Source organism: Balaenoptera borealis (genome assembly GCF_965194805.1).
Source record: "Balaenoptera borealis genome assembly, chromosome: 2".
Classification (NCBI taxonomy): Eukaryota; Metazoa; Chordata; class Mammalia; order Artiodactyla; family Balaenopteridae; genus Balaenoptera; species Balaenoptera borealis.
In genome coordinates this window covers 153,592,146-153,617,321 of record NC_138867.1, presented here as the reverse complement: position 1 = coordinate 153,617,321, position 25,176 = coordinate 153,592,146, and the positions used below count along the sequence as shown (strand labels likewise).

The 25,176-nt window shown below is 48.2% G+C and overlaps 1 protein-coding gene across 2 annotated transcripts in view; it reads right to left on the bottom strand.

Moving 5' to 3' along the window:
- Positions 1-25,176, bottom strand: part of WWC1 (WW and C2 domain containing 1) — a 148,903-nt gene that overhangs the window by 34,635 nt on the left and 89,092 nt on the right. For both annotated transcript variants that reach the window (XR_014241062.1, XM_082378755.1), the window contains exons 4-10: positions 20,089-20,165; positions 18,507-18,586; positions 12,726-12,855; positions 11,202-11,348; positions 9,917-9,990; positions 6,068-6,310; positions 418-507 (exon numbers count right to left, since the gene is read on the bottom strand). Coding sequence is in view for 1 of the 2 variants with exons in the window: in XM_082378755.1 (XP_082234881.1) it covers positions 418-507; positions 6,068-6,310; positions 9,917-9,990; positions 11,202-11,348; positions 12,726-12,855; positions 18,507-18,586; positions 20,089-20,165 (841 nt within the window). In the remaining variant the exon portion in view is untranslated. The remainder of the gene's footprint in view (positions 1-417; positions 508-6,067; positions 6,311-9,916; positions 9,991-11,201; positions 11,349-12,725; positions 12,856-18,506; positions 18,587-20,088; positions 20,166-25,176) is intronic.

Here is a 25,176-nt window from a genome sequence, read left to right as displayed (position 1 = left end):
TTCTAAGTGTAATTTGAAAAGCATTGTCAATTGTTAAAAATATTTGATGAAAACAGAATGTCGTGATAAAATTCCAGCCACGTTGCCCACCGAGGCGCCAGCCTGAGGCCTACCCTCTCTGCGTTGTGCAAGTTGGCTGGAGAGACGTGAACAAGACACGCTAGCACCCAGCTGGGGCCTTCTGCTGTGTCGTCAGAGGACCGAGGAGGCTGCGGTCTGGGGAGGTGAAGGACCCTGCCCCCAGCCACACCAGGCCCAGAGCGAGTCCCCCAGATCATCCGTCTGCCTGCTGTGCTTCTAAACGGGCACACTCAGGCCATGGAGGACACGTGAAGGGCAGAAGCTGGGCTGGGCTGGGCTGCCTGCCTGCATACGGCCGTGCCCAGGGGAGCGCTCACCCCACTGCCTACTACTCACCTTTTCAGCTGGGAGTGCAGAGCTGCTACCTGCCGGGTGGCTTCCTCAAGCTCTCTCACCAGCTGGTTCCTCTTACTGTTTAATTTCAACCTGAAGGGAGAGAAGGCATGAGTGTGGAGCTCGGAGGGAACCCGCCTCCATCTGCCCGAAAGAGGAATGACAGGCATGGGCTCATGGAGATGTACGCACAGACCCACAGAGGCACACACAAGAACTTCCTGGAGGCATTATATTAGGGTGTTTGGAGAGGTATGGCCTCTACGTATAATCCTATAGTAACTGCTATATGCATCACCTGCTATATACCAGGGGCTGACTAGGAAACTTATAACATTGCCTTAAATCATTTGCACAATAACCCTGCGTAGTAAGAATTTTTTTTTTTAACCACTTTATATACGAGAAAACTGAGGCTCTTAGAGTTAAATAGTTTACTTAAAGGTAGAGAGTTACTGGCAGAATTAGGATTCCACCCAACCATCCCTCCCTACGCTGTGTACAGACATGCAGAGAGAGAAGACCAAGTGAAGACACGGTAGATGACCATGTGCAGATGGCCATCCACAGGCCAAGGAGAGAGACCTCAGGAGAAACAACCCTGCCAACACCTTGTCCTTGGACTTGTGGCTTCCAGGACTGTGAGGAAATAAATTACCATTGTTTAAGTCACCCAGTTCGTGGAACTTTGGTTTGGCAGCCCTAACAAATGAATGCACCATCTTAGGGTAAAATATAGAAGGAAAAAAAAGGTAGGGTCCAGGACTGAGCTCTGAGTCTATAAGCATCCCAAGGCTGAATGGACGGGCAATAGTCAGCCAAGGAGCTGAAGAGAGTGGTTCCAGAGAGCCTGGGGAAGATCCAGGTGAGCGTGACAGAGCGTCAGAACCCGGGAGCTAAGGCCTGCACCCAGGCATGCCCACACCAGAGCCCAATTCAGCAGCTCCCTCCCTGAAGGCAAAACCCTTTAGTTTAGAAGGGATGGCTGGATATAGGCTCTGCTCAGCCCCCAGTTTCTCCTGAAATTCCCCATGGGGGTGGCTTGGGTGGGCTCCAGAGAGGGTGCTGGTCCTTGGATCTGACAGGGAAGGAGCTCCATCACCCACTCATGACTTGGGCTGCTCTCCTGCATCCACTAGGTTAGTGGTTCTCTGTCTGTGGCCCACAGAGCTCCCCCACCAGAAGGGGAGGTATGCTTATTAAATGCACATCCCTGAATTCCACTTAGACCTACTGAATCAGAAAGTCTAGGGGCAGGGCTCAGGAATCTGCATCTTTTTGTCTTTGTTTTTGTTTTTTGGCCACGCTGTGCAGCTTCCAGGATCTGAGTTCTCCAACCAGAGATTGAACCCGGGCCCCGGCAGTGAAAGTGCCAAGTCCTAACCACTGGACCACCAGGGAATTCCCTGGAATCTGCATCTTTATTCCCTATTCCAGGTGACTTTTAGGCACAGTAAGGTTTCTGAGCTGCTGCACTGGCTGGGGATTGTAAGGCAGGAGCTGTGCCTCACTCTCTCAGCCCCTAGCATGGCGCCCACCACATGGATGTGCTTGAAAAGCTACTGCTGAATGGAAGACTTTTCCCCAGTTGATGTAGGGAAAACTCATTTGCTCTGTTGAAAGAGCTGGATGTTAAATCTCCCATGGACAGATATGTCCCACCGTTGGCATCTTATCCCCTTATGCCATCCTGCTGCAGGAGGAATGACTGACTCATTGCTCCCAGAGCACAGCCAACCCAGCTTGGGGCCTGGGAGAAAGAGTTCATTTCCATGGAAAACCTAACCACACCATCCCTCCACTGACACGCCCAAGGCCTCCAGCACAGGCCCTGCCGTGAAGACCAGAGCTTGCTTGAGACACAACTGCAAAGTGATAAGGGAGGGGCAGGACCAGTCACTGGGGAAGTGGCCTTGTGAAATTTCAGAAAAGACCACGGGAGCTGCGGCCTCGGCATGGTTCTTGGCCAGCTCAGTCCCCAGCCCTGTTTTTCCAGAGTCCTGCCCGGGACTAAGGGGGGCTGGCAGATGGAGCCCGTAATGAACAAAACCCCGGTTTTCAGTGCAATGGACACAACTGTGGAATCTGACCCTCCGTAAGAGCAAGACCTTGAAAGAGTGTGAGGTCTGGGGTCAAGGCGCAGCCTGGGCCACCATTTCTACCTTTGTTTTCCTCTCCCCTGGGAGGAGACCACAGAGGTGTGCTCTGGCAGTAAATGCAGGTCCCCAGTGGAGCCCCAACAGGAGGCTGAGGGGACCGGGAGCCAGATGGCCTTGACCTCCCGAGCACAGGGGTGTAGCTACCAGCAGCCACACACAGATGCCGAGGCGGCCTCCTACAGGTATTGGGCTTCGCTGGCCATACGGTGTCTGCATGAGATGCCTGGCACATGCCGGGAGGCCAAGAACACATCAAGCGCGGAAGCAGGCAGAGGACCCAGGAGGTGGGGCTGGGATCCCCACAAGCTGCGGCTCAGCCCCTGGGGTGCTGGTTAAAAATGCAAGAGCCTGGGCTCCATCTCAGGCCTGGGGAATTGGTCCCTGGGGTGGGGGCAGGGAGTCCTCACTCTTAACAGGCACCGCAGCTCTCAGGAGTGCCCGGGAGGGCCCCTGGGGAGGGAGGAGGAAGCAGCGTGCAGGACGGGGAGTACTGGGGGGAGGTCTGTGCTTCTGATTGATTCGACACTGGGGTCTGGTAGGCCCTGTGCTGTGCTCTTCCTGGATGTGTCTCTTCCTGGCCTTCTCAAAGGCACCTTGAACAGAGAGGCTGTTGTGTGAGGGGAGGAGTCTAATAGTCCCATGTGGAGAGACAGAGAGAGAGAAGAGAGAGAGGAGCATGAGAAGCAAAAAGAGAAAGAAACCTAGAGAGAGAACAAGAGAGTCAGAGGGATGAACACAGACAAACAGGGGGCCACAGGCAGACAACTGAACACAGACGAAGACGGCTGGGTGGGCTTTCTCCTCTCTTTCGTGCAGGAGGCTCACAGCCGTCAGCCCCGTCCCTGTCCTTCCCGAGGCTCTCGCCTCTCCCTGCCCACGTGCCCCCTGGCTTCTCTCTGCATGTCTCCCAGGGGACCTTGCCCTCTGGGACCTCGAGACACCTGCTCAGCAGCTGCCATGGCGTGGAGGCTCTGGCTTCCCTGAACTGGCCGTGTGAACTCACTGTTCCAGGGGAGCAATCAGACCTTTGAAAGACGGGGCTGAAGGCAATAATAAAAGACCTTCTAAGTGGGCAGGAGACTAAGGCAAGCATGAGCTCCAGAGCCAGCAAGCCTGGGTTGTAATCCCAGCTCTGCCATTTGGTGATGTTGGGTGAGCCTCAGTTTCCACAACTATGAAATGGAGATTAACCTCAGGGTTGCTGGGAGGTTTAAATGAGATGATATAGCTTACAGAGTCTGGTACTTAATGGTACCTTTTGCATGTAGTATAGGGGTCTCTAAGAGATTATCCAATCCTAGTTTCGAGAAACCAAAATTATGATAGCAGAGAAGAGCCTCAATTCACAATCTGGTCCAACCACCTGCCTTCAGAATATGTAAGTATTCAATGTAATTATCCTGGTTTTTTTTTCCCTATTAGGCAATTGAAGTCCATATTGGTCAATGACTTGCAAAAGGTAGGTGGTGGGAAGGGTATCTCTATTGACCCAACAAGGAGTAAGGCTGCCAGGGATCTGTTCTCTCCAGCTGCCGGCTATGAGCATAATGAAAAGCTGAGGGCTTTCCAGGGACGGCTGTAGGGTCTGGGAGCAAGTCAGGGGCCCAGAGGACTGGGAGACAGACCAGGAGATGTATACAGAGGCCTGTAAGCGTCTGCCCAGGCTGGCGAACCATTTATTCTTTCAACTAACTCTAAAGGCACAAAGGTGTCTGGACACAGGCCTTGTCCCCAAGGTGCACAGACAGCCTTGCGGAAAGCAGGACAAAGTCTTGGCACTAACAGAGAATTCTAGAAGGTGCTTCCTAGGGTTACAAAACACCAAATATTGAAGCCCTCTCCTCCTCCCTCTCCCACCTGCCTGGTGGTAGGTCAGCGCTGATCAGCCACCCCTCCCAGGGGAAGATAAAGGAGAGGAAAGTGACACATCCCTGGTAGTAGTTCTGACAAGGGGCTTGGTGGGGAGAGATTCCCCACCATTGACCAGTCAATGGGCTGTGTGATGTGGTTACAAGAGGCCAGAAAGAGGCTGGTCAACTTGACCCATCTGGCACCCCGCCATGTGCGAATAGAGCTTACTCAGTTACTAGGGTGGGATTGCAAGCAGGGTTCCTTAGCACTCGAGAGGCTCCCTGAAGGCATCTTAGGACCCGCCGTGGGGTGATGCAAGGCACCTAGGATGCCTGGCCTGCTGCCACTGGGCCCAGACAAGTTTATCTGCTTTATAAACTGGGCTTCTGCCTCTGATTTCACTGGAAAGAGGAATTCCCTTGCTCATCCCTCTCCCCCACCTCCCACCTCCCCCAACAATGTTTGAAAATCACTATCTTCAACTCCAGCTCCTTAAGGGCAGGGACCTTGTTCAATAAAGTCTGCTGCCAAAAAACAAGTGAAAATAACTGAATAGATTTTAAGGGTATCAGGGCAGGGATCGTGACTTGTTCATTTCTGAATCCTCCAAATTGCCTTGCACACAAAATATGTGCAACAGAACGTTTCTTAAATGAATGAATGAATAAACAATGGGCTGATGGACAGAATGAATGAATGAATGAATGAATGAGAAACTGGGGATTGTAGGACCCACTGTGAACACGGAGTTGTGCTCTGTGCAATGTGGGTGTGGAGGCTGGTGAGACACTGCAGGAAGTAAAGTCTGTTATAAGGCTTCAACCGGAGAACGGAAACCAGTGGCTTTCAGGTTAAATCAAGCCCACAGATGAAGCTGATTTAGCCCTCATGGTATTTAAAAAAATTTTTGGATTAGTTGCCAATATTAAAAAAAAAAATCCAAACAACTCTTTTCTTGAACTATGGGGGCCTCTGGCAGCCTGGGGCCTGCACCTCCACTGGCTGCAGACGGCGCCTGCTTTAGACAAGTGGGGTCTGTACCTTCCAGTCTAACATGGCCCACGGCCAGGTGGGCCTCTGGCATTTATATCACCTGCTTGACTCCTATAAACGTCTCAGTTCGCAACCCCCATCTAAACCAGTGTATCTCAAACTGCGAATTGCAATTTGCTAGCGTGTGGCGAAATCAATTTAGTGGGTCACGACCAGCATGAAAAGAAATGCAACATAAAAGAAAATATCAGAGGGCTGTCACACAGAGAAGGAGTATGCACTGCTTCGTGAAACTGTTGTCTGTTAGATAATAATACAATGTGAATCACTGTCACAAAGTTGGAGAACGACTGCTCTAAATTACATAGAGTTTATCTTAGTCAGAAGATAATTTCTGAAAACCTGCAGGTAAGCAGATTTTTTTGGTAATGCGATTCCCTGTGTAAAGTTCTGGGGTAGCTGGATGGTGAGTCACTTCCCCAGATTTGCTACTTTGCAAAGTGGTGAGATCTTTAAACTGAGTGTCCTTGGGCTGAAGCCCAGGAGCCCCAGGTTGTCCCCATCGCCTCTGCCCACCCCGATGGGGGGCCGGAGGATGGACCGGCAGCGAGGGAAGGGCCCCGGCCCCCCAGCCCCCAGCCCAGCCCCACCTCTCGGTCAGCGCCTTGCTCTGGGTGTCGCGGGCGGCCTGCAGGTCCTTCTCCAGCCGCTTCCGGGCCATCTCCAGCTGCTCCACCTCTCCCTGGGTCCACTTCCGGGGGCTGATGAAGCGCATCTCCTTCAGCAGCTCCTCCTTCTCGTTGATGAGGATCAGCCGGTCCCTCTCGGAGTCGAGCACTCCCGGCCAGGCCTCGCTGTCAAGCTTGGCCAGCTGGATCTTCAGGTTGGCGATCCTGCGGGCCAAGAGGGCAAGCGTGACTGGTGTGCCCAGGGCAATGCGGGAGCAGCGTGACGGACTGTGTTTCCAAGGTTACGTGGTCCGAGGAGGCGTGCTGTCCTCAGAGCATCCTTTTTGACAGTGACTGACTTCCTTTTCATCAGCGTGTGGTCTCAAGGAACAGATTTTTATCTAACACACATATGCGGTGCCCACCATGTGCCAACCGTGAGTAGGCTCTGCAGGGATAGGGTAGAGGCAGCGTCCGTGCCCGGAGGGACACGAAGCCTGATTCATCACCAGGCAATAGCCTCCTACCACTAGCTAGGTGACCTTGGGCAAGTCTCTTCGTCTCTCTGAAGGGAATAACAAAACGTCCTTCCTTGTGGGGTAACGGTTGAAGGTTTTATGACATAATTCATAAAATGTCCAAGCACAACATTTCGTGCATGCTAAACAAGCACTCAGTGAATGTTTCTGCTGCTACTGTGCTTATTCCCTGGTTTAACTACTTCTTAGGTGTGTAATGTTGGGCACACTCCCTGAGCCTTGTATATAAGAAAACAGTTACTCGTCCTTCAGAATTGGTGTGAAAATGAGCAATTATGTGTTCAGTGTGTCCGGCACATGAGTGCTGAACCAATGGCAGTCATGGGCCCACTATGACCACAGCAAATACTGCCATTGCTAACCTTGTGTTCTCAGTCTAGAAAGTGGCGGTAACACCCTGTGAACAGCTGTGGATTTGAGGTCAGAGGCTTTGGGTTGGAGTCTTGGCTCTGACCTTCTTAAGAAATCATTTAGGTAACACAAGCTTCTGGCACAGTGCCTGGTACACTGCAGGCCCTTAATAAGTGTTACGGGAAGGAGTTGGGAGCCCTTCACTGTTTTGAGATACAGTATCCTCATCTGTAAGATGGGAATAATGATGGTACCTGCAAGGTGGGTTATGAGGACCAAGTGAAAACATATCATTAAGAGCTCTTTATATAATGCCAAGTGTGACATAGACATTACGTATGATTATTGTTGGATCAAATTAAGATTCACAGTACTGCTAAGAGTATTGCTTCAAATATTTAAAAGCAATCATGTGATCCTTTAGGATTTAGTCTTTGCAAAGTGCTTTTAGCTATCACTGTCCTAGCCTCACCCCATCCCTAAAGGCTGGATAGGACCTGGTGGTAACCCTGTTGGACAGATGGCCAGAGAGGATATGGCTCACCTAAGACTGCAGGTCATAAACATGGTCAATATCTGTTGAGGTCCCAGACCTCTGGACCCCTCAGTTAAATCTTTTTTTAAATTAAATAAATAAATAAATAAATAAATAAATAAATTGCTGTGTTGGGTCTTTGTTGCTGCGCGCAGGCTTTCTCTAGTTGCGGGGAGTGGGGGCTACTCTTCAGTGCGGTGCGCTGGCTTCTCATTGCGGTGGCTTCTCTTGTTGCGGAGCACGGGCTCTAGGCACGCGGGCTCAGTAGTTGTGGCGCGCGGGCTCTAGAGCACAGGCTCAGTAGTTGTGACGCACAGGCTTAGCTGCGCTGCGGCATGTGGGATCCTCCTGGACCAGGGATCGAACCCGCGTCCCCTGCAGTGGCAGGCGGACACCCAACCACTGCACCACCAGGGATGTCACAGTTCAATCTTATCTGCAAACAATGTGACCAAACTCAAAACACTGTTGGAGACAAGATCTCCATGCTGTGTAGTGAAAATTCCATACAGAGAAACACATCTACATGTGCTCATTCCCCAGCCAAGTGTCTCAGCAGGGATTCTCAGAGTTAATTAATTTAAATTCCATATTCACATATACAGCAATCCATCAAAACTGGCTTTGGGATAACTCTGTAGCTGCTGTTATCCATCCAGCTGCTTCAAGGATAGAGTGATATGGCCAGGTCTGGCAGGGGCTCCACTACACATGGGACATTGAAGGGGTAATTGATGCTTTCTTGGATGTACTTTCTGGTGGCGTTTTCCTTATGCCAGTGATCCCTAAACTTTTAGCCATACATCCTTAGGAGAATCTGATGAAATCTGCTAGACTCCCAAGAAACGCACATGTGACAAAACTTGGCACACAGTGATCAGACCTTGCGTTATATAGCCACCTGCCCTCCCTGCTTCAAGACCTGCAGCCTCTGCTTTCCCATTCAGCAGGCTGCTCTATTCTTTATACTTAACACATTTTTGACCGGAGACGTATTACGTCCACAGGCGTTAGTTTCTGCAAAAATCCCACGGTCAATAATGTGCTCAACTACCTTTAGGTGAAGGGGGAGGCACAAAGCTGGATAAAGGATGAGCCAGGAAGCTCTGTGATGAGAAGTTTAATGGCTCAACCCCAAAGGGAAGATTTCAGTCCTTTCATCTCTCCATAACAGATCATCTAAGATAGGCATTCCAACAAACTGGAATAGATCCAGGGTTCAGAGTGGTCGCCTTCAGAGGGGACAAGAAGTGGTTGTCCAAACGTAGAAGTCGTGCTGTTTTGCTGGACCTCTAGGGGGAGCTGAAATAGTGCACAGGATGTGTTTCTCCCCACCTGAACTGTATCCAATTTCTCCTTCTTTTGTTAACAATATTCCAAATTTTCTTTGGGAAATCAGTCCTCCCGTACTTTCAAGTCACTTGGTTCCCACAAAGCTAACCTCAGTCCCCTTCCCAGAGTCGTGCACGTGACCCATGCTTGGACCTTCATAGAATTCTTATTCCTCCCACCCTGAAATAACGATTGGTTCTCCCAGAAAAGCCAGTGAGTCTCAAACCCAAAGCTTGTTAAAACAGTTGTGAAAGGTAGGTCCTCTGGGGTTTCTAACCTGGTAGTATGTAAGCCTAGAATTGCTGGGGGTCATCTTTCTGCTTTGACAGGAAAGTCTGTCAACACAAAGGCAAGCAGGGCTAAGAAAAGGAGAGCGTTTGAGTCTATGTAACATCATTTGAATCCCTGGATCCAGCTGTGCCTGAAGCTAGTTACCGCAGCACTTTGGAGTTCAATGGCCAACAAATTTCCTTTTTTGCTTCTTCTATTGAATAGTTTCTATTGGATTCCTGTCCACATTGCGTGGACCGTTACAGATGCTCTAAAAATGTCAGCTTTGATTACTATTTTAATTTTATTTGTGGCAATGGAACCCAGCTGCTTAGGATTCTGTGAAGCCACAGAACATCTGAAGTCCCTGGTGTCTACACAGTTTAAAAACACAGCTTGTTCCCAGTTGGGCAGGAGACACTGAAGTGGGTAGTATCCGTAGTCTTTTTAGCCTGTTGCTAAAACCCCAGCTGTGCTCCTTCACACCAAACTACTTATACGATTGTTGGTAAACCTTGATTTTAGAGGTTGATTTTCAGGCGGGCAAGTGGAAAGATTACGAGGCTTTGAGGTTTAAAGTATGGTTCAGAGCATAGTTCCATTCTTTATCTAGCTAAGTGTCCCTGGTTGAGTCATTTCCTGAGTTTCAGAGAGGATTAAAGTATGAAGATGATAATACCTTCACAATCTTTGTGAGGATTAAACATGATGAGATGTGTAAAAAGCAGGCACAGAGCAGACACTCTACAATGGTAGTTATCATTGTTGGGGCCATCCTGCCCCCAGGCCCCAGCCTCTAATTACCTTCTCTTAGCCTCTTCATATCGAAGGCGCAATCTGACCTTCTCCGCCAACTGATTGTTGCTGCTGGTGCCGAACTGGAGGAAAGAACAAGTCGGGAATTATATGGCTATTGTGGCCAGTGCTGAGCTGGGTTTCAGGAGCTCATAAGAGACTTGACAGCATGTGTGGGAAGCAGCTAAAAATAGTCCCCAATTACTGAGCTGGCTGTGTGAATTGCAGGGAAGCTAGTTAGGGGAAAAACACTTTCTTTCCTTAAGGCATGGGAAGAGCCCCAAACTCAGATATTTAACACTTCTAGAAGAGAAGCCAAGGGCCCAGAATATCATCTTGCAGCCCCAAATGGCTTGGAGCCCATTCGAGCACCAGAAGCATGGCGGACAGCTGGTCAGGAGGAAACATGGACAGCCAATACACAAGATAGCCATTCTGGGCGTGCTGGGAGGGGGCCCACCAGACACTCAGGGAGCCTGCAGTCAGGAGTGCAACACTGAGTGAGTGAGAGGGAGGTCCCAGAACTTGGAAGAAGGCACACAGTTCCTTCGCAAATACTTCGGCCCACAGGTGGCTTGTAGCTGGACACACGGGTGGTGTGGGGAAGGAGAGCGCAGCCCCATTTGCCACGCCACGCTCTGTCGGGAGTGGCAAGAAGCTACACGGCTCACCCCATCAGACGTGAACACAGCTTCTCCTCACAAGTGGGAATACGACTATAGAAACCAGACAGAATAGCATTTAGCCATGGAGGCTGGTTCATTCAATGTCACCTGCTCTAGGAAAACAAAAGCTCTTCAAAGTTATGGATTGCCGTGGGTCAGTCCTGCTCTAAGTCTTTCAGGAGCGACGTCTGGACAGCACTTGCACTATTCATTACTCCGACCGGGCTGAGCTTTTGAACTGGGAGGCAAGCAGCTGTCTGAAAGCTGTATGCATTGTTTTGGGATGAACAGGAGGGAAATATCCTGTTTCCCAGCTGGTGAAAGAACAACAGAATGGCGCTGCAAATTAGCACGAAGGAAACCAGAGAGAGACGCCTGGTCCTTCAAACATACTTTCTGTGCAGCATCTAGAGATGCATTCACGTGGCCAGGGAGTCAGTGCTGGCTTTTCCTCCACATCATCATCTCATGTCATCCGGGGGCCAGGTGGTCTGCAAGAGAACGGAGCTCCAGAAGGCTGAGTTACAGCCAGGCCCACAGACGGTGGTCACCAGCCAGCTCCTCAGGTGAGTAACAAGAAGGGTACTCTGTCCCTTGGGGGCCCGCAGCAGCACACGCCATCTACTCACACTTCCTGAGATGTCCGTCTGGGAGCTCACATCCAGGTACTGTTTCGGCAGTGGGAAACCTGAACTCTCCAGAGAGCTGCTGCTGGACCACAGGTCAGAGTGAGACCCTCTGTCGGTGCGGAAGCCGTCCTTCAGCATGGCGAGGCTCTGGAACAAAGGGCAGGGTTGGCGATGCACCCTCCCGGGAGGGAGCTTTGGGCCTGTCACTCTCTATGAATCTACTAGGAACCCATGCTCCCCCTAGACATCCCACTTATCCTGTAAAGAGCTACCAGTGAGTGGGTGCCAAGCACTGGGCCAGGCCCTTTACATGGGGGCAACCAGTGTGCACACTGGCTCTGGAGCCACACGGGTTGAGCTGGAAGCCCTGCTCTGCTACTTCCTAGCTGTGTGGTCTGAGCTTGTTGACGAACCTCTCTGTGCCTCAGTTTCCTCTCCTGCAAAATGGGAAAATCACGGGTCCTATCTCACAGGGCTATCATATTGATTAAACGAGATGACCAGTGTAAAGCACTAGTTCAGTCAATACTCAATAACTGTCAGCTCTACCATGATCTGATTTAATCCTAACCACGGTCCTGCGAGGAGTAACCTATGATTAGCCCCCATTTTATCCACGAGGGAGTTGTTACAGGGAGAAGCTGGCAATTGACAGAGCCAGGATTTGGTTTTGGTCTATCCGACTTGGTACTCTTAACTGCTAAACACGATCGGAACATGCCTCACTGTCTGCTAATGTCTTGTCACTGGGCTGCAGTCCTGGGCAGGAGTTATGAAATTATTCTGTTTCTCACAGAGTGCAAAGCTTCCTTCACCAAGTCATTTACAGTATCTCTGGGCTTGACTGCTCATCTGCCGATGGGAACGAAAATAGAATATCTTAGAGGTCAAGGAGGCAGTTCCTTTGAGGGTAGGTGGGCTGTACAGGGGTTAAGAGAATGGGCTTCTGAGTCAGGTGTCCATGGGTTTGAATCTTGGCTCTACCGCTTACTCTCTGATCTGTGCAGTCTTTGGCTGTATGATGGAGATAACCTAGCACTGATGTAAGGGATAAGTGAGGCACAGTGCATGCAAAGTGCTTGGCACTACTGCCTGAGAGATATTAAATCATATCTGTCATCATTTGTCACTTCCCAGCACAGAGGTGGAACATGAAATGAAATGCTTATAAAGATGCTACATTTTGATGTCGAGGTAATGTTGAAACCACCTCCCTCCATTTGGTTCTGTGCAAAATAAGCCAGATGGCTAAAGCTAGTGGCAAGGAGGTGGCCTTTAGACTAGACCAGAGGACTCCTGTTCCAGTTCTGCCATTGACACTAGCTGTCAATGACCTTAGGCAAGTCACTTCATGCTTCTGAACCTCCATTTCCTCTTCTATAAAATGAGACTAAAAGCCCAAGAGAACTAGTGAGGAGAACTCAAAGATCTTGCAGCATGTGGAAATAGCCCACATGAGTCCTGGCACAGGAAGGTGCTCAGGAGAAACTGGGATGGGGCCCACATCACTGGGAACTCTCGTACCTTAATGAGATCTTGCTTTTCCTTTTCTCCACAGGTGATGGCCTTTTTGATGGCTTTTGTTTCTCTCAGGACAGCCTGTGCTTCATCCAGTTTGTAGCTGCCTTGAGCATCAGACATTTTCTTATCAATTCTAGGAGACAGTCAACAGGAAAGGTCAGACAGAGATAGGGCGAGGGATGGGGTTTCCCCAGAAGAAAAGCATAGACCATAGTGCTTCAGTCTCCTCTCTGCCCTGCATACCCTTCTTCCCCAGGTCCTGTCTATTGGATAAGGCACAGAAGGTCCCTGTCAAATTGCAAATGTCCCATAGTGTGGGGCTGCAGAAGCAACATCATTCTTGAAGTCAACTCTTACAGGAAGCCTTCCCTGATTACATCCTTGAGTCCTCCAGGCTGGGCTAGGTGTTCTCATAACACGTTGTGCATAGCTGTGACATTGCACTCAGTATGCTGTGGTATAATTAATAATTTATGTGGTAATGTCCTAGACTTGATCCGACAGGCTTGAATATGTTTGTGTAGTTTTAGTATCTGGCATAGAACAGTCCTTTTTTCCCCCCTTAACGTTATTTTGTTTTATTTTACTTTATTTATTGAATGAAAGATTCTTTAAATTCTATAGTACCTTACAATTTTCAAAAGTTTCACCCACATGATTTCAAATAACCCCATAATAACCCTTTTATCTCCCTACCCCTATACTGCCCCTTCCCCCTCCCCTCTCCCCACTGGTAACCACTAGTTTGTTCTCTATACCTGTGAGTCTGCTTCTTTTTGTTTTATTCACTAGTTTGTTGTATTTTTTAGATTCCACATATAAGTGATATCATACAGTATTTGTCTTTCCCTGTCTGACTTATTTCACTTAGGATAATGCCCTCCAAGTCCATCCATGTTGCTACAAATGGCAAAATTCCATTCTTTTTCATGGCTGAGTAGTATTCCACTGTATACATATACCACATGTTCTTTATCCATTCATCTGTTGATGGACACTTAGGTTGCTTCCACACCTTAACAACTGTAAATAATGCTGCTATGAACATTGGGGTACATGTATCTTTTTGAATTAGTGTTTTTTGGATATATACCCAGGAGTGGAATTGCTGAGTCATTAGTTTTTTGAGAAATCTCCATACTGTTTTCTACAGTGGCTGCGCCAATTTACATTCCTACCAACCGTGTAGGAGGGGTTCCCTTTTCTCCACATCCTCACCAACATTTGTTATTTGTGTTCTTTTTGATGACAGCCATTCTGACAGATGTGAGGTAATAGCTCATTGTGGTCTTTGATTTGCATTTCCCGATGATTTGCAATGTTGAACATCTTTTCATGTCCTTTAATCTGGCTCTCTCAACCTCAGGATTCTTGGGGCTAGACTATTCTTTGTTGTCGGGCTGTCCTGCGCATTGTGGGATGTTCAGTAGCACCCCTGTTGTCTGCCCACTAGATGCTAGCAGCATCCTGACCTTGAGTTGTGACAACCAAAAATGTCTCCATACTTTACCTCATGTCTCTTGGGGGAGAGGAGCAAAATCATCCCTGGTGAGAACCACAGGGATGATTTTGCGTCTCTCATTAATGGCCAGAGTGAAGGAAAGGTGAGAAGGATGCAGAACTCCCAGCCCTACCACTTAGTAGTGTGACCTTGGGCATGGCCCTCACGCACATGGGGCCTCAGCTTCCTCCTCTGAGAAAACCTGGATAATGTCATCTTGCCCGGCCCGTGTTCACGGAACTGTGAGGAATGTCAAATGGGATAAGGATGGAACATCAGGTGGGAAACTAGGGAGTACCAGGCAAACGTGAGGAGTTAGAATACTTCCATCCTTGGGAGCTTACCAGCTCATCCAGGCTCTACACACAGGTTTGTTCTGATGGGGGACGATGGGAGTAAAAAAGCGAAGGGTTATGGTGTCGTTTTCTGAAGGTCAGACAAATCAGAGGTGGTGGGGAGCCCAGCCCTCTGGGGAAGGAGGGCTGTGCTGTGGAAAAGGTTCTGAGGGCAGAGGGAAATTTTAACTGCTTCACCCTTTCATCAAAGGCTAGGGCCGAGGTTTCAGTTCCCGGGGAAGAAAAGGAAGTTTTACAGTCTAAGGGAACACCACAAACCCATTATTTCAGGATGAGAAACCACTCATAGGCATTCCTTTCTGGTTTCCTGCTAGAGGCCAAAGTGTCCTGGGCTAAAAATAACCCGAGTGGGGAATCACAGGTTTCCATCCTGGCCTCATTGTCAGGGCCTGTGAGCAGGGGAGTGGGTTGGTAGCGGGTGGGGGGAAGATGCGGTCTCAGCTCGGCCCTCCCCCTCCCTTCCGTTATTTCAGCCTCCTCCGTGCAGGGAAGACAAAGCCCCAGTTATGTCTTCCCACTAAAAATAGCCTGTCTGTTCCTTTCGAGGACTTGGGCCTGGGCAAGCCTGCCCGGTCGGCTAAGACTGGTCTCAGATTTAGTTTGAAAAATTAGTCTACAGGGAGCTTTCCCAGCAGAGCCGAGTGTCTGGGACCAGAGGTGGCCCTGCCCCACATGGGAAAGAAAGGGGTGCAGGGGAGACGCGATTTGCTTGAACAGGGCTGGGGGCTCTGGGGAACGGTCTGTGCCCGGCTGTCCTCTGCCAGCTGGGGGAGGGTGGCTTTGAATCCTCAGGAGGGGACAGACGCGGTCTGTCTGCCGGGCCTCAGGCACCTTCTACCTGATGGCTCTCAGCGGCCTTAGCAACCCAGGCTCTGGAATTTGGCTCCAGATAGTAGCTGGGAGAGGGAACACTCTTAGGACTGGAGAGCGGGGGAGGAGAACAAAGGGTTACCATTATGCACTCAGTGAATGAATCTTTTTTTTTTTTTTTTTAAGGGAAAGAAAAGTTGCGTGGTTGGTGGGAAGGAGAGGGTGTGTTTTAGGATTTCCAAATTACACAGCTGTCCTTTCTCGCAGCACTTGAGAGATTCACACACCCGGCAGCCACAGAGACACAAGGCGAAGGCTCTGACGGCGGCCGACTCCTCTTGGTCTTGTCCAGACAACTCTCACCTGGGCAGGGTGGCTCTGGGGACATGGAGAAAGATGCTGTCCTGCCCTCCTCCCACGGGGCTGGTGGGCCTAGACTTCCCTATTTATGAGGGCTCAGGGCAGCTGACAGGGCCAAATCCCAAGCTTTGAGCTTGATTTTTCTTTTCAGCCTCTTCTACGAGGCATGCTTCAATCCTCAGCAACCCTTTTGCTTTTTAAAACTGGGTTTGCTGACCATGAAGTGAACAAAGGGATGAGTTTCAGCTTCCCCCAGGTTCTGAAAAGAGAGGAGGCCACGAAGTGACTGGGTCATCCCCCACTAGACACTGAAAAGGATCCCAGGTGAGAGGGTAAGGGGCCTGATGTTTTCTAGGTCTGGGGAGGGGGTTATCTGGGATGATACCAGGAAGGGAGGTATTAGGGACACGAGCTTCAAAATCCAAGAGTCCCGGCTTCCAAAGCAAGCTCTGACGCTCACGAGCTAGGGGGTCTCGTGGGTCTATTTTCAGCCCCATCAGTGAGGCAGAATAAAAACTGCTCTTAAAGGGAGTAGAGACGATGAAACGAGGAGACCGGTACACAAGCACATACCGAGCGCGGCCTCGAGCCCAGGGAGGACACAGAGTTCATCTGAGTTCCTCCCCGAGCGCAAGCAGGCAACTAGCTACAGGTCACCACCCCATTCCGCTCACTGGGCTCTCCCCACGTGCCAGGCACAGTCACGCGCTCGATGTGGATTTTCCAATTCAATGTTTACAATAACTTATTTTTCAGATAAAGAAACAGGAGCTCAAGGGGGTTAAGCCACTTTTCCACGTTCCCAGGGAACTGAGATTTGAACCTAGGCCATCTGTCCCTTGCGGCGACATCCCTAACCCTCTCTGCCAAGGTGCCCATTAAAGCAGAAACCTTCTTCCACAGTGAACACGGGGCCGGCTTCCGGCCCAGGAGCGTGGGTAGCCAGAACAGCGATGCAGTCTTATCCGGGCCCCATATCAAACGGGCGGGCGAGGGAAGGGGAAAAAAAGGAGGCTTGTCTTAGGGGTTTCAGCGTCAGCTTACCAAGCAACAAGAATTTTCAATGCTGCTGCAGGGTGACAAAGTGGTAAAACAGGTTTGTGGTGGCTCGGAGGATAATGGGAAGTGTTCTAACCTGAAGCTCCAGAGGATGGCGGAGGGGGGAGGCGGGAGAGGAAAGGGAAGGGCACCTGCACTGAGAGTGAGTAGCCCTTAAACTATGTGCTCAGAACCTGCTCTACTACCAAGTGGAGGACTCATGAGGCTATTTGCTTTGCAGGAATGTTCTGAGGTCACAGTACTGCCCTCAACTGTCCTTGGCACCACTGGTGATTACGAAGAAGCATAAAGCACGGCCCCTTGTCCTAATGAGACTAGGACCCGGTTTGAGAGACGGGATTGGCATGTGTATATATACCTACCGAAATCACATATATCTATATAAACACAAAGCCATAATATAGAACACAAAAAGGTATTCTACACAATCTATAATCCAAAGCCATACTTCCTTCTACCCTGTGTTCTGGGATAGTTGTGATAACTCACCCGGGCGGGGGGGTTTGGGGAGTGGGGAGATGTGAGTAAGAACCAACCAGCCCCTCGACTGGTGGTCACAGTTTGCTCGATTAATTGGACTTGGAGACAGACACCCAAAGGCTCGGGGCTGTGGCCAGAGAGTGGTGAAGAGTGGACTGAGGTCCAGGGAATGAGGAAAAGGTACAGTCAGGGAGAGTGAAACAGCAAGTGTCTACAGAAGCTGCTGTCTGTACAGAGGTGGGCCTCTCTGGGAATCCAGGTGGACGTCCCTTAGAACAGAGAAACCTACTGGCTGTCCTCCTTGGAGCTTCCACGAGGGCTACCAGGCACCTCTGTAATGACCATCCCGTAAGCCCATCAGATGTACCGAACATGACTCAATGCACAAGTCTCGATGATCCCCGTGGTTAACAATGACAATAAGCTAACTCTTAGGAGCACTGACTATGTGCCCCATTATCCCCATCTATACAATGGAGTCAGCTAAAAGAGCATCGCTTATAGAGTTGTGATGAGGTCACCCGTGCAGAAACACTGAAAGTGCTCCCTGGCACAGAGTATCTGCTCAACAAATCTTAGCTAGTATAATCACGATAGTGACAATGAACACATCTTCTCTAAGGAAACAACAGAGCTATATCTTGCTTGGCTGCAAGTCAGCTTCTAGAAGTGAAAATTACATCTGGTCAAAGTTCTGGAAACCCCTGCAGTCACCCATAAAGCACAGCACACACGGCATGGTGCCCACTCTTCTAATAATCCGTTTGTTGTGGCAGAGATCCTTGTTCCTTCTGGGGAGCTCACTAGCTGAAGTCGTTGCTCACTTTTAGGGGCCATGGAAAGAGGTGGTTTTGTCTGTGTGCGTATCAGATTCTCCCAGATCTACTGGAGGGGATGAGACTGGTGCACAGAAATGCCCAATGATGCTTGTTTCTATGACCGGCTGGCAAAACTCAACTGAATGGAACAGACTTTAACGGCTTCGGGAATTCAGAGGACGATGAGAACCGGGTGGTCTGAAATGATTCCCCTTTCCTCTTTCCAAACCTCAATGTTGGGTGACAGTAAATGCCAGTGGAATAGAACTGGAATCGAATGATTAGAGAGCCCCATTTCAAGGAGGATGGAAAGAGACTGAATGGGAGGGGGACAGAGAGGGCAGGAGGGGAGCACGGGTTGGGGGCAATCCCCATGCCCCGCACTGCAGGGTGGACTTACTTCTTCAGTGTCTGAAAGCCATGCTCTTTGAACTGTAGCTCCTGTTGGAGGTGAACCATCTCTCTCTTCAGCTTGTTAACCTGGATGGCAGAAGACCACACACGGGGCTGGGTCAGAGGTTGGTATCAATCCAGAGTCCCCCACTGCCCCTGCATAATGACTCAGGTCAACATCCCTTGGGCTCCCCTCACTGATGTTGCCTGGGTGTCAGCAGCTGCCCATTCGGTTGGCACCCCGGTCCAGTTGTCCTGCAGGCCATTCCTAGCTGGCCCTTGCTCCAGAGAAACAGGAAGCAGACAAGAGCTGGCTAACCTCTCTCAAGCCACCTCACCTCTGTGAGCCTCCCCTTCCTATTCTGACAGATGAGGAGAATGGCAATTTCCTGGGTCGTGCATTACTTAAAGCAGGTACTGGATATGCTAGTGCATGGAGGTTAAGAGGCAACGTAGTAACTTTATAGGCAAGACATGGCCAGGGAGCCAGCTTCAGCCTGCAGGATTGCTTTGTTTGGCTTGCAGTGCTATTAAATTTTTTAAAATTAGTTGCTAATGATTAAATATTGAGATGTTTCATATACTTGGCCTAGATATACAGTTCTTTTCTAAAAATACTTGAAGATCTGCCAATGCAGAGCCTATATTCCAGCATGGCCATAAGAGCGTAGGGCTGAAATTCCACTACCCTCTTAGACAGGGCCCACCCCCTAGGCTACACAGTCCCCACTACTCCCTACTGCCTCACTGCCAGCCCCCGCCCCACTTTCATGTGTTCTTGCAGGTATCTGAATTTGTAGAACCTATGTGAAGGTGCACTAAACCAGTGTTCACAACACTGACTTCATCTTGAGCAAGTCATTTAACTGCTGGTCCTCAGTTTCCACATCAGTAAAGGGGGAATAAAAATATCTATCCCCCTAAGGTAATCAGGAAGTAATCAAATACAATACTGCAGAATAAGCAGTGGTTAGCAAGACAGCATCTTTTTTTTTTTAAGATCTTTTTGATGTGGACCATTTTTAAAGTCTTCATTGAATTTGTTACAATATTGCTTCTGTTTTATGTTTTCGGTTTTTCGGCCACGAGGCATGTGGGATCTTAGCTCCCCGACTAGGGATCAAACCCCGGCCACCTGCATTGGAAGGTGAAGTCTTAACCACTGGGCTGCCGGGGAAGTCCCAGTAAAATAGTACCTTACATTAAAAACTTTAAAGTAAGCCTTGAGTCCCTGTGACTTTGGGCAAGTTACTTAGTCCCCCCACAAGCCTCTGTCGGCTCATCTTCAAAATGCAGATATTGACAGTGGCTACTTCATGGGGCCGTCTCAAGGGCATGAAGTAGAACTCACGAAGCATTTAGGGCTACTCCTGGCATAGAGTGATTGCTTGCGAAAGGGTGGCTGCTATTACCATTACTATTACAGAAACGATGGCTACTACTGCTACTATTGTCATTATTTAGAATCTTGTTAGTCAGCACTGGCTGCCACTGCCTGGTGGAAGCATCTACTCTGGTCTTGTGGGTGGGCTAGTAGCCTAAGGCTGCCTCAGTGACCCCCATCAATAGTATAAGCAAAGAGGACCTACCCGGGATTTTGCTGTGGCAATTTCAGCCTTCAGGATCTCAGGGTCATACTTAGAGCTGGATGACGAACCAGAGACCACTGCAAGGAAAAAGAAAAAAAAAATTTTCTACATAAGAAACACATTTTGGTCAAGTTGGCTTATTTGGCCATCTAGGTAAACCCAGAAAGGAATGACTATTAGTGAGCAACCTGAATGTCCAACAAAGGGGAATTTGTTAAATAAATATGGTACACATATAAAACAGGGACTATACAACTTAAGTAATTTAAAATGATGGTGCTGAAGGATACTGAACATTTGGGAAATGTCCAAAACTTATTGTTATATAAAAACAATAATTTACAAAAAACCACAAAGAAGGAATAAGTTAAATTTGTAAAATATACACAGTTAACAAATACACACACACACACATCTGGAAAAAGACCAGAGAGAAATATAGCACAAAGATAATACTGCTATCTAGAGATTTGAATGATGAATAACATTCATTTTCATCTTTGTATTTTTCTGTCTTTGCTACATTTTCTAACACAAACATACAACTTTTAATCAAAAGAAATTACTAAAAATATTTATTGTACTTTACAATATTAATGTACATTTGAAAAGGAAAATAAACTACCTGTAACGCTATCACCCTAATACAATTACCTTCTCTCCAAGTTACCTTCCAATGTTTATCTACAGTTCTATCATGTACAGTCATACCTCAGAGATACTATGGGTTTGGTTCCAGACCACCATAATAAAGCGATTATCGCAATAAAGTGATTATTGCAATAAAGCGAGTCACACGAATTTTTTTGTTTCCCAGTGCCTAAAAGATCTATGTTTACACTATACTGCAGTCTATTAAGTGTACAATAGCATTATGCCTAAAAAAAGTACATATCTTAATTAAAAAATACTCTATTGCTAAAGAATGCTAACCATCATCTGACAACGCCAGGTTGCCACAAACCTTCAGTGTGTAAAAACCATAATCTGTGAAGTGTCAGTAAAATGAGGTATGCCTTTAGCTGTAATCTCACTGTGTTTTGAAAGTAGTATTTCTTTGTGTCTTGATAAAGGATTTTAAGGCTTAACAAAAATGGACTCAACAGAGTGATCCATTTAAAGTAAGGAAAATGAGACAAGGGACAATGAGTAAAGAAGCCAGTGGCATGAGATTAGGGCTCACTGCATACCATGAGGTCCCACTTCCTGACCCGTGGCCACAGACCTGGCTCTGAGCTTTCTACCTGCTGATGTGAAGAGGGAAATGGGCCCCATGTAAGAGTCACTGTGTCTTTAAGGTAAACACAGCCCCACTGTTCAGGAAAGGGACAGTCATTCTTGGGAGACAGGCCAGAGAAGCAGTTTCTCCCAAGTCCTTAATCCCATAGTCTGAGCAATTTCATCACCTCCCCTTTCCACTTAACATCACCTGCTGGGACCTGGATTTTTCTGAGGCTAGAGAGGCTTATTTGGAGATTGCTAGCAATTTTCAGTGTCGGGAGGTAGAATGGACAGTCATGAAGGGGACGCTGCTCTGCTCTTTGGATTTGGTTACAATACTTGAGTGGACCTTTTGATTATGCATACGGAAAGTTAAAGTTAAAATGGAACACTGGGAAGTTGGGGAAACAAAATTGCCCTGCATAGTAACTGACAAGACATTCTGCACCATGGGTAGCATTGCGTCTCTGCTGAGTTTGCGATGATGATGGTGATGGTGATGATGATGACAGAGGCTAGGCTTTACCAGAAGAGATGAGTGGCAGGAACACCTGAACAGGGAGGACCTCGCAGACCTCATTGTGAGCATGGAACAGGGACTCCAGACACATGTTTTGTTTCCAGTTTGAAGCTTTCATTTTCTGCACTCTGGTCTTTGCCGGACTTGGGGATTTCAGGGGAGGGACCTAATTGGATACATAGCTGGAGGCACTGACTTAAGCAAATTCCCCAGACAGGCACTTTTGGAAAAATTTTAAGGTAATTAACAATCGTTACCCACCGATCGGTAGTGCAAACATGGTAAAAAGACAAGAAGAGTCATCAGTGAGGAAATAAGATGGGGATACACCTAAAAAGGGGGGTGCCCGTTCCGTGAGCACCCCGTCCCGCTCACCACCCTGCTCATCGGTGCTGCTGGATGGGTGGTCTACACTAGGGGGAAGTGTGGAGGCGAGTTGTTAGCAGCCTGGGAGAGCCTGTGAAGCATGGCAAGTCCTGACCCTAACAAGGAGAGGGTCGCCATGGGGATCAGCGCTGCCAGGGCTGATTGTGGAACGTGAGTGTGTTCCATGGGCACACTTAGAAACCCTCCAGGGAAGGGAACCCAAAAAAGAAGAGACTCTGCCAACTGGGCCACCAGGGGCTGGAATTATTACCCTCTGGAGAATCACTGTGAAATGCACTGCTTATACCCAAAGCTGCTGAAGTGGGATGTGGCCCGTTAGTTTTTAAATAAACTTTTTGTTGAAGTGAAAAATACATGCGAGAATGGAAAAGTACACAAATCATGTGTGCGGCTTGATGAATTTTCACAAAAGAAACACCCTCAAGTGACCAGCACCCCAGTCAAGAAAAAGGTCCTCAGCTTCCTTTCTGTGTCCATGTCCCCTCACTAACCCACAACAAAATAATTTTATATTCAAACAGGTGTGCCTTCAAGGTGACACCTTTTTATAGGTTTAATTTTTAGTTTTTATTCAAGTTATATATGAACAGGTTAACAGTATATATAAAATACTATATATTTTATACACCCAAGATTTGCTATAAAAAAAGAGCATTCCCCAATCCGCTTATCTCACTCATGAAAAAGGAACTGTTTCAATGGGTTCAGCCAGTTTCTTGGGGGTCCACCCGTGTGTGTCTGATAATATGCATGTTTCGCTGTTTCTTGATTTTTTCCAGTCTTAGGCATGATTTATTCACTTCTCTCTCTGGAGGATGGAGTGTTACCTTCACTCCCTTTCTCAGCCCCTACCCCACACAGGACACCCCTCCCAGCTCCTCATCAGATAACTTTGGCGAGAGCAACCTTCAGTGTTTGCATTACTTTTACACTGTAAACACTATTCAGGGCCGAGGCATATAGCCAACTTTGCCTACTTTTTCTTTCCAGCACATTTTTTGGGTTGTTTTTCCTAGAGTTAATAATTATCATTTTTATGCGTGCCTACTTTCCACAGATTTAACACTGATTCAACTTCACACTTGGCCAGTTATCTAAATCTCCTCTCACAGAGTTCCTCTCTTGGGCTCTGTCTCGCAAGGCATGTGCCAGCTTCAGTGCACTCTCTCTGCACAGCTGGCATCCTGAGACCCCCCTCCTTGCCTCCTTCCCTCCTCCTTCCTAAATACCATGTTTCCCCCTCTGTGACTACCCCCTCATTTTGGTAGAATATCACTTCCAGGAGCTTCCTGAGAAAGGACCCATGAAGGAAATAAACTTTTGGAAAACCTGCACGTCGAAAAAGATCGTTATTCTAGCCAGCCCTTGATTCAAGGTAGTCTTGCTGGATATAGACTTCTCGGTCGGAAATGATTTTCCTTAAAAGTTTGAATGCGTTGCTCCATTGTCTTTTAGGTTTCTAGTGTTACTGGTGAGAAGCCTGGAGCTATTCTGAGTCCTGATCATTTTTGTGTGACCTGGTTTTCCTCTCCGAAAGCTTTTAGGATCTTGAATCGTTCCCAGTGTTTGAAGTTGCACAATGATATGTCTTTGGTGTGAGTTAACTTTTATCCATTGTGCTGGGTGCTCACTGAGCCCTTTCAATCTAAAAACTCTCCCTCTATCAGTTCTGGGAAATTTTTCTGCATTATGTCACTGATGCTTCTTCCCCTCTGTTTCTTCTGCTCTATCTGGAGCTTTTATTACTCAGATAGAGTTCTTGGCCTGATGCTCTTTTTTTCCATCTCATTTTATTTTTGTTCTGCTTTTTAGAAAACTTTCTGTTTTACCTTCCAGGCTTCCTGTGGATTTTTCATTTCTACTCTCATAGTTTAATTTCCTAAGGCTCTTTTGTGTTCTCTGAAGACTCCTTTTTTTTTTTTTTTTTTTAATAAAATGTAGCATCCTGTTTTAGTTTCATGGTTGTGCAGCTTCTCTCGATGTTTTCTTCTCCACGCATATTCCCTGTTTCCTACAAGGGCTCCCTATCACCATGTGTGTGTTTTAATCTCTATTGTTCATGTCAGAGGCTTTCCATGGATGTCTGGAATCTCAGCCGTCTGCTCACACTTAAGACTGGGGGCCCAAAAAGCTGGCTGGAGTGGAGCTTGTTGATGATGGGTTACATGGTTGACTGCGGGTTATTTGGTACGTGATTTGGCTGGACTGTTTCATCTAGGAATCCTCACCGTCAGTGCCTTTACATCTTTTCTCTTCACATCTCTTTTCTCTGAAGAGAAGAGACTCCGATTCCCCACACTCTTCTACTGTCTAGCCTGGAGGGTAATAGCCTGGCACCCTTCTGGGAGTCAAGTGGTACAGGCGGGCTGGGGTCTCAATCCTCAAGTCCACGTTCACTTAATCACCGTGTTTTCAGTACGGTGCACCTCAAAAAAATAAACCTCCAATGTTTCCCCACATTGGGGATGGGCAGTGGCGTGCTTGCACTGATCTGGAAGGAGATCTGGTGGTCTGTGTCTCAGGAACAGCTCTCCTCCAATCTTCTTTCAGGCCCTCCTCACTTCACTTCCACACTGAGACAGCCACTCCCTCCAATTCCCGAGGCTTTTGCACATGCCCCAGGTAGACTAGAGGCCTGTTTTTTCCCTATCAGCCCATTTTCTCTTTTCTCCAGTCTATCAGACAGGCTGCCACCTGACCTTCCACTTTCCAGCCTCCATATTTTACTGCTGTTCTTTTTTCTCCAAGTCTCCCTGTCCTTGTACATGTATGCCATAAAAATCTCTTATCTGATATTTTCTTAGTTTCAGGAATGAGTGAAGGCACGTAGGTGGTTCAACTGGCATTTTTAGCTGCAAGACTCCCAGTGATTGATTTTTCAAATGGGAAACCAAGGCCCGGAGGAGGAAGGAGCATGGTGACGTCCCAAAGAACCCAGCTCTCCCGAGTTCTCATCTTTC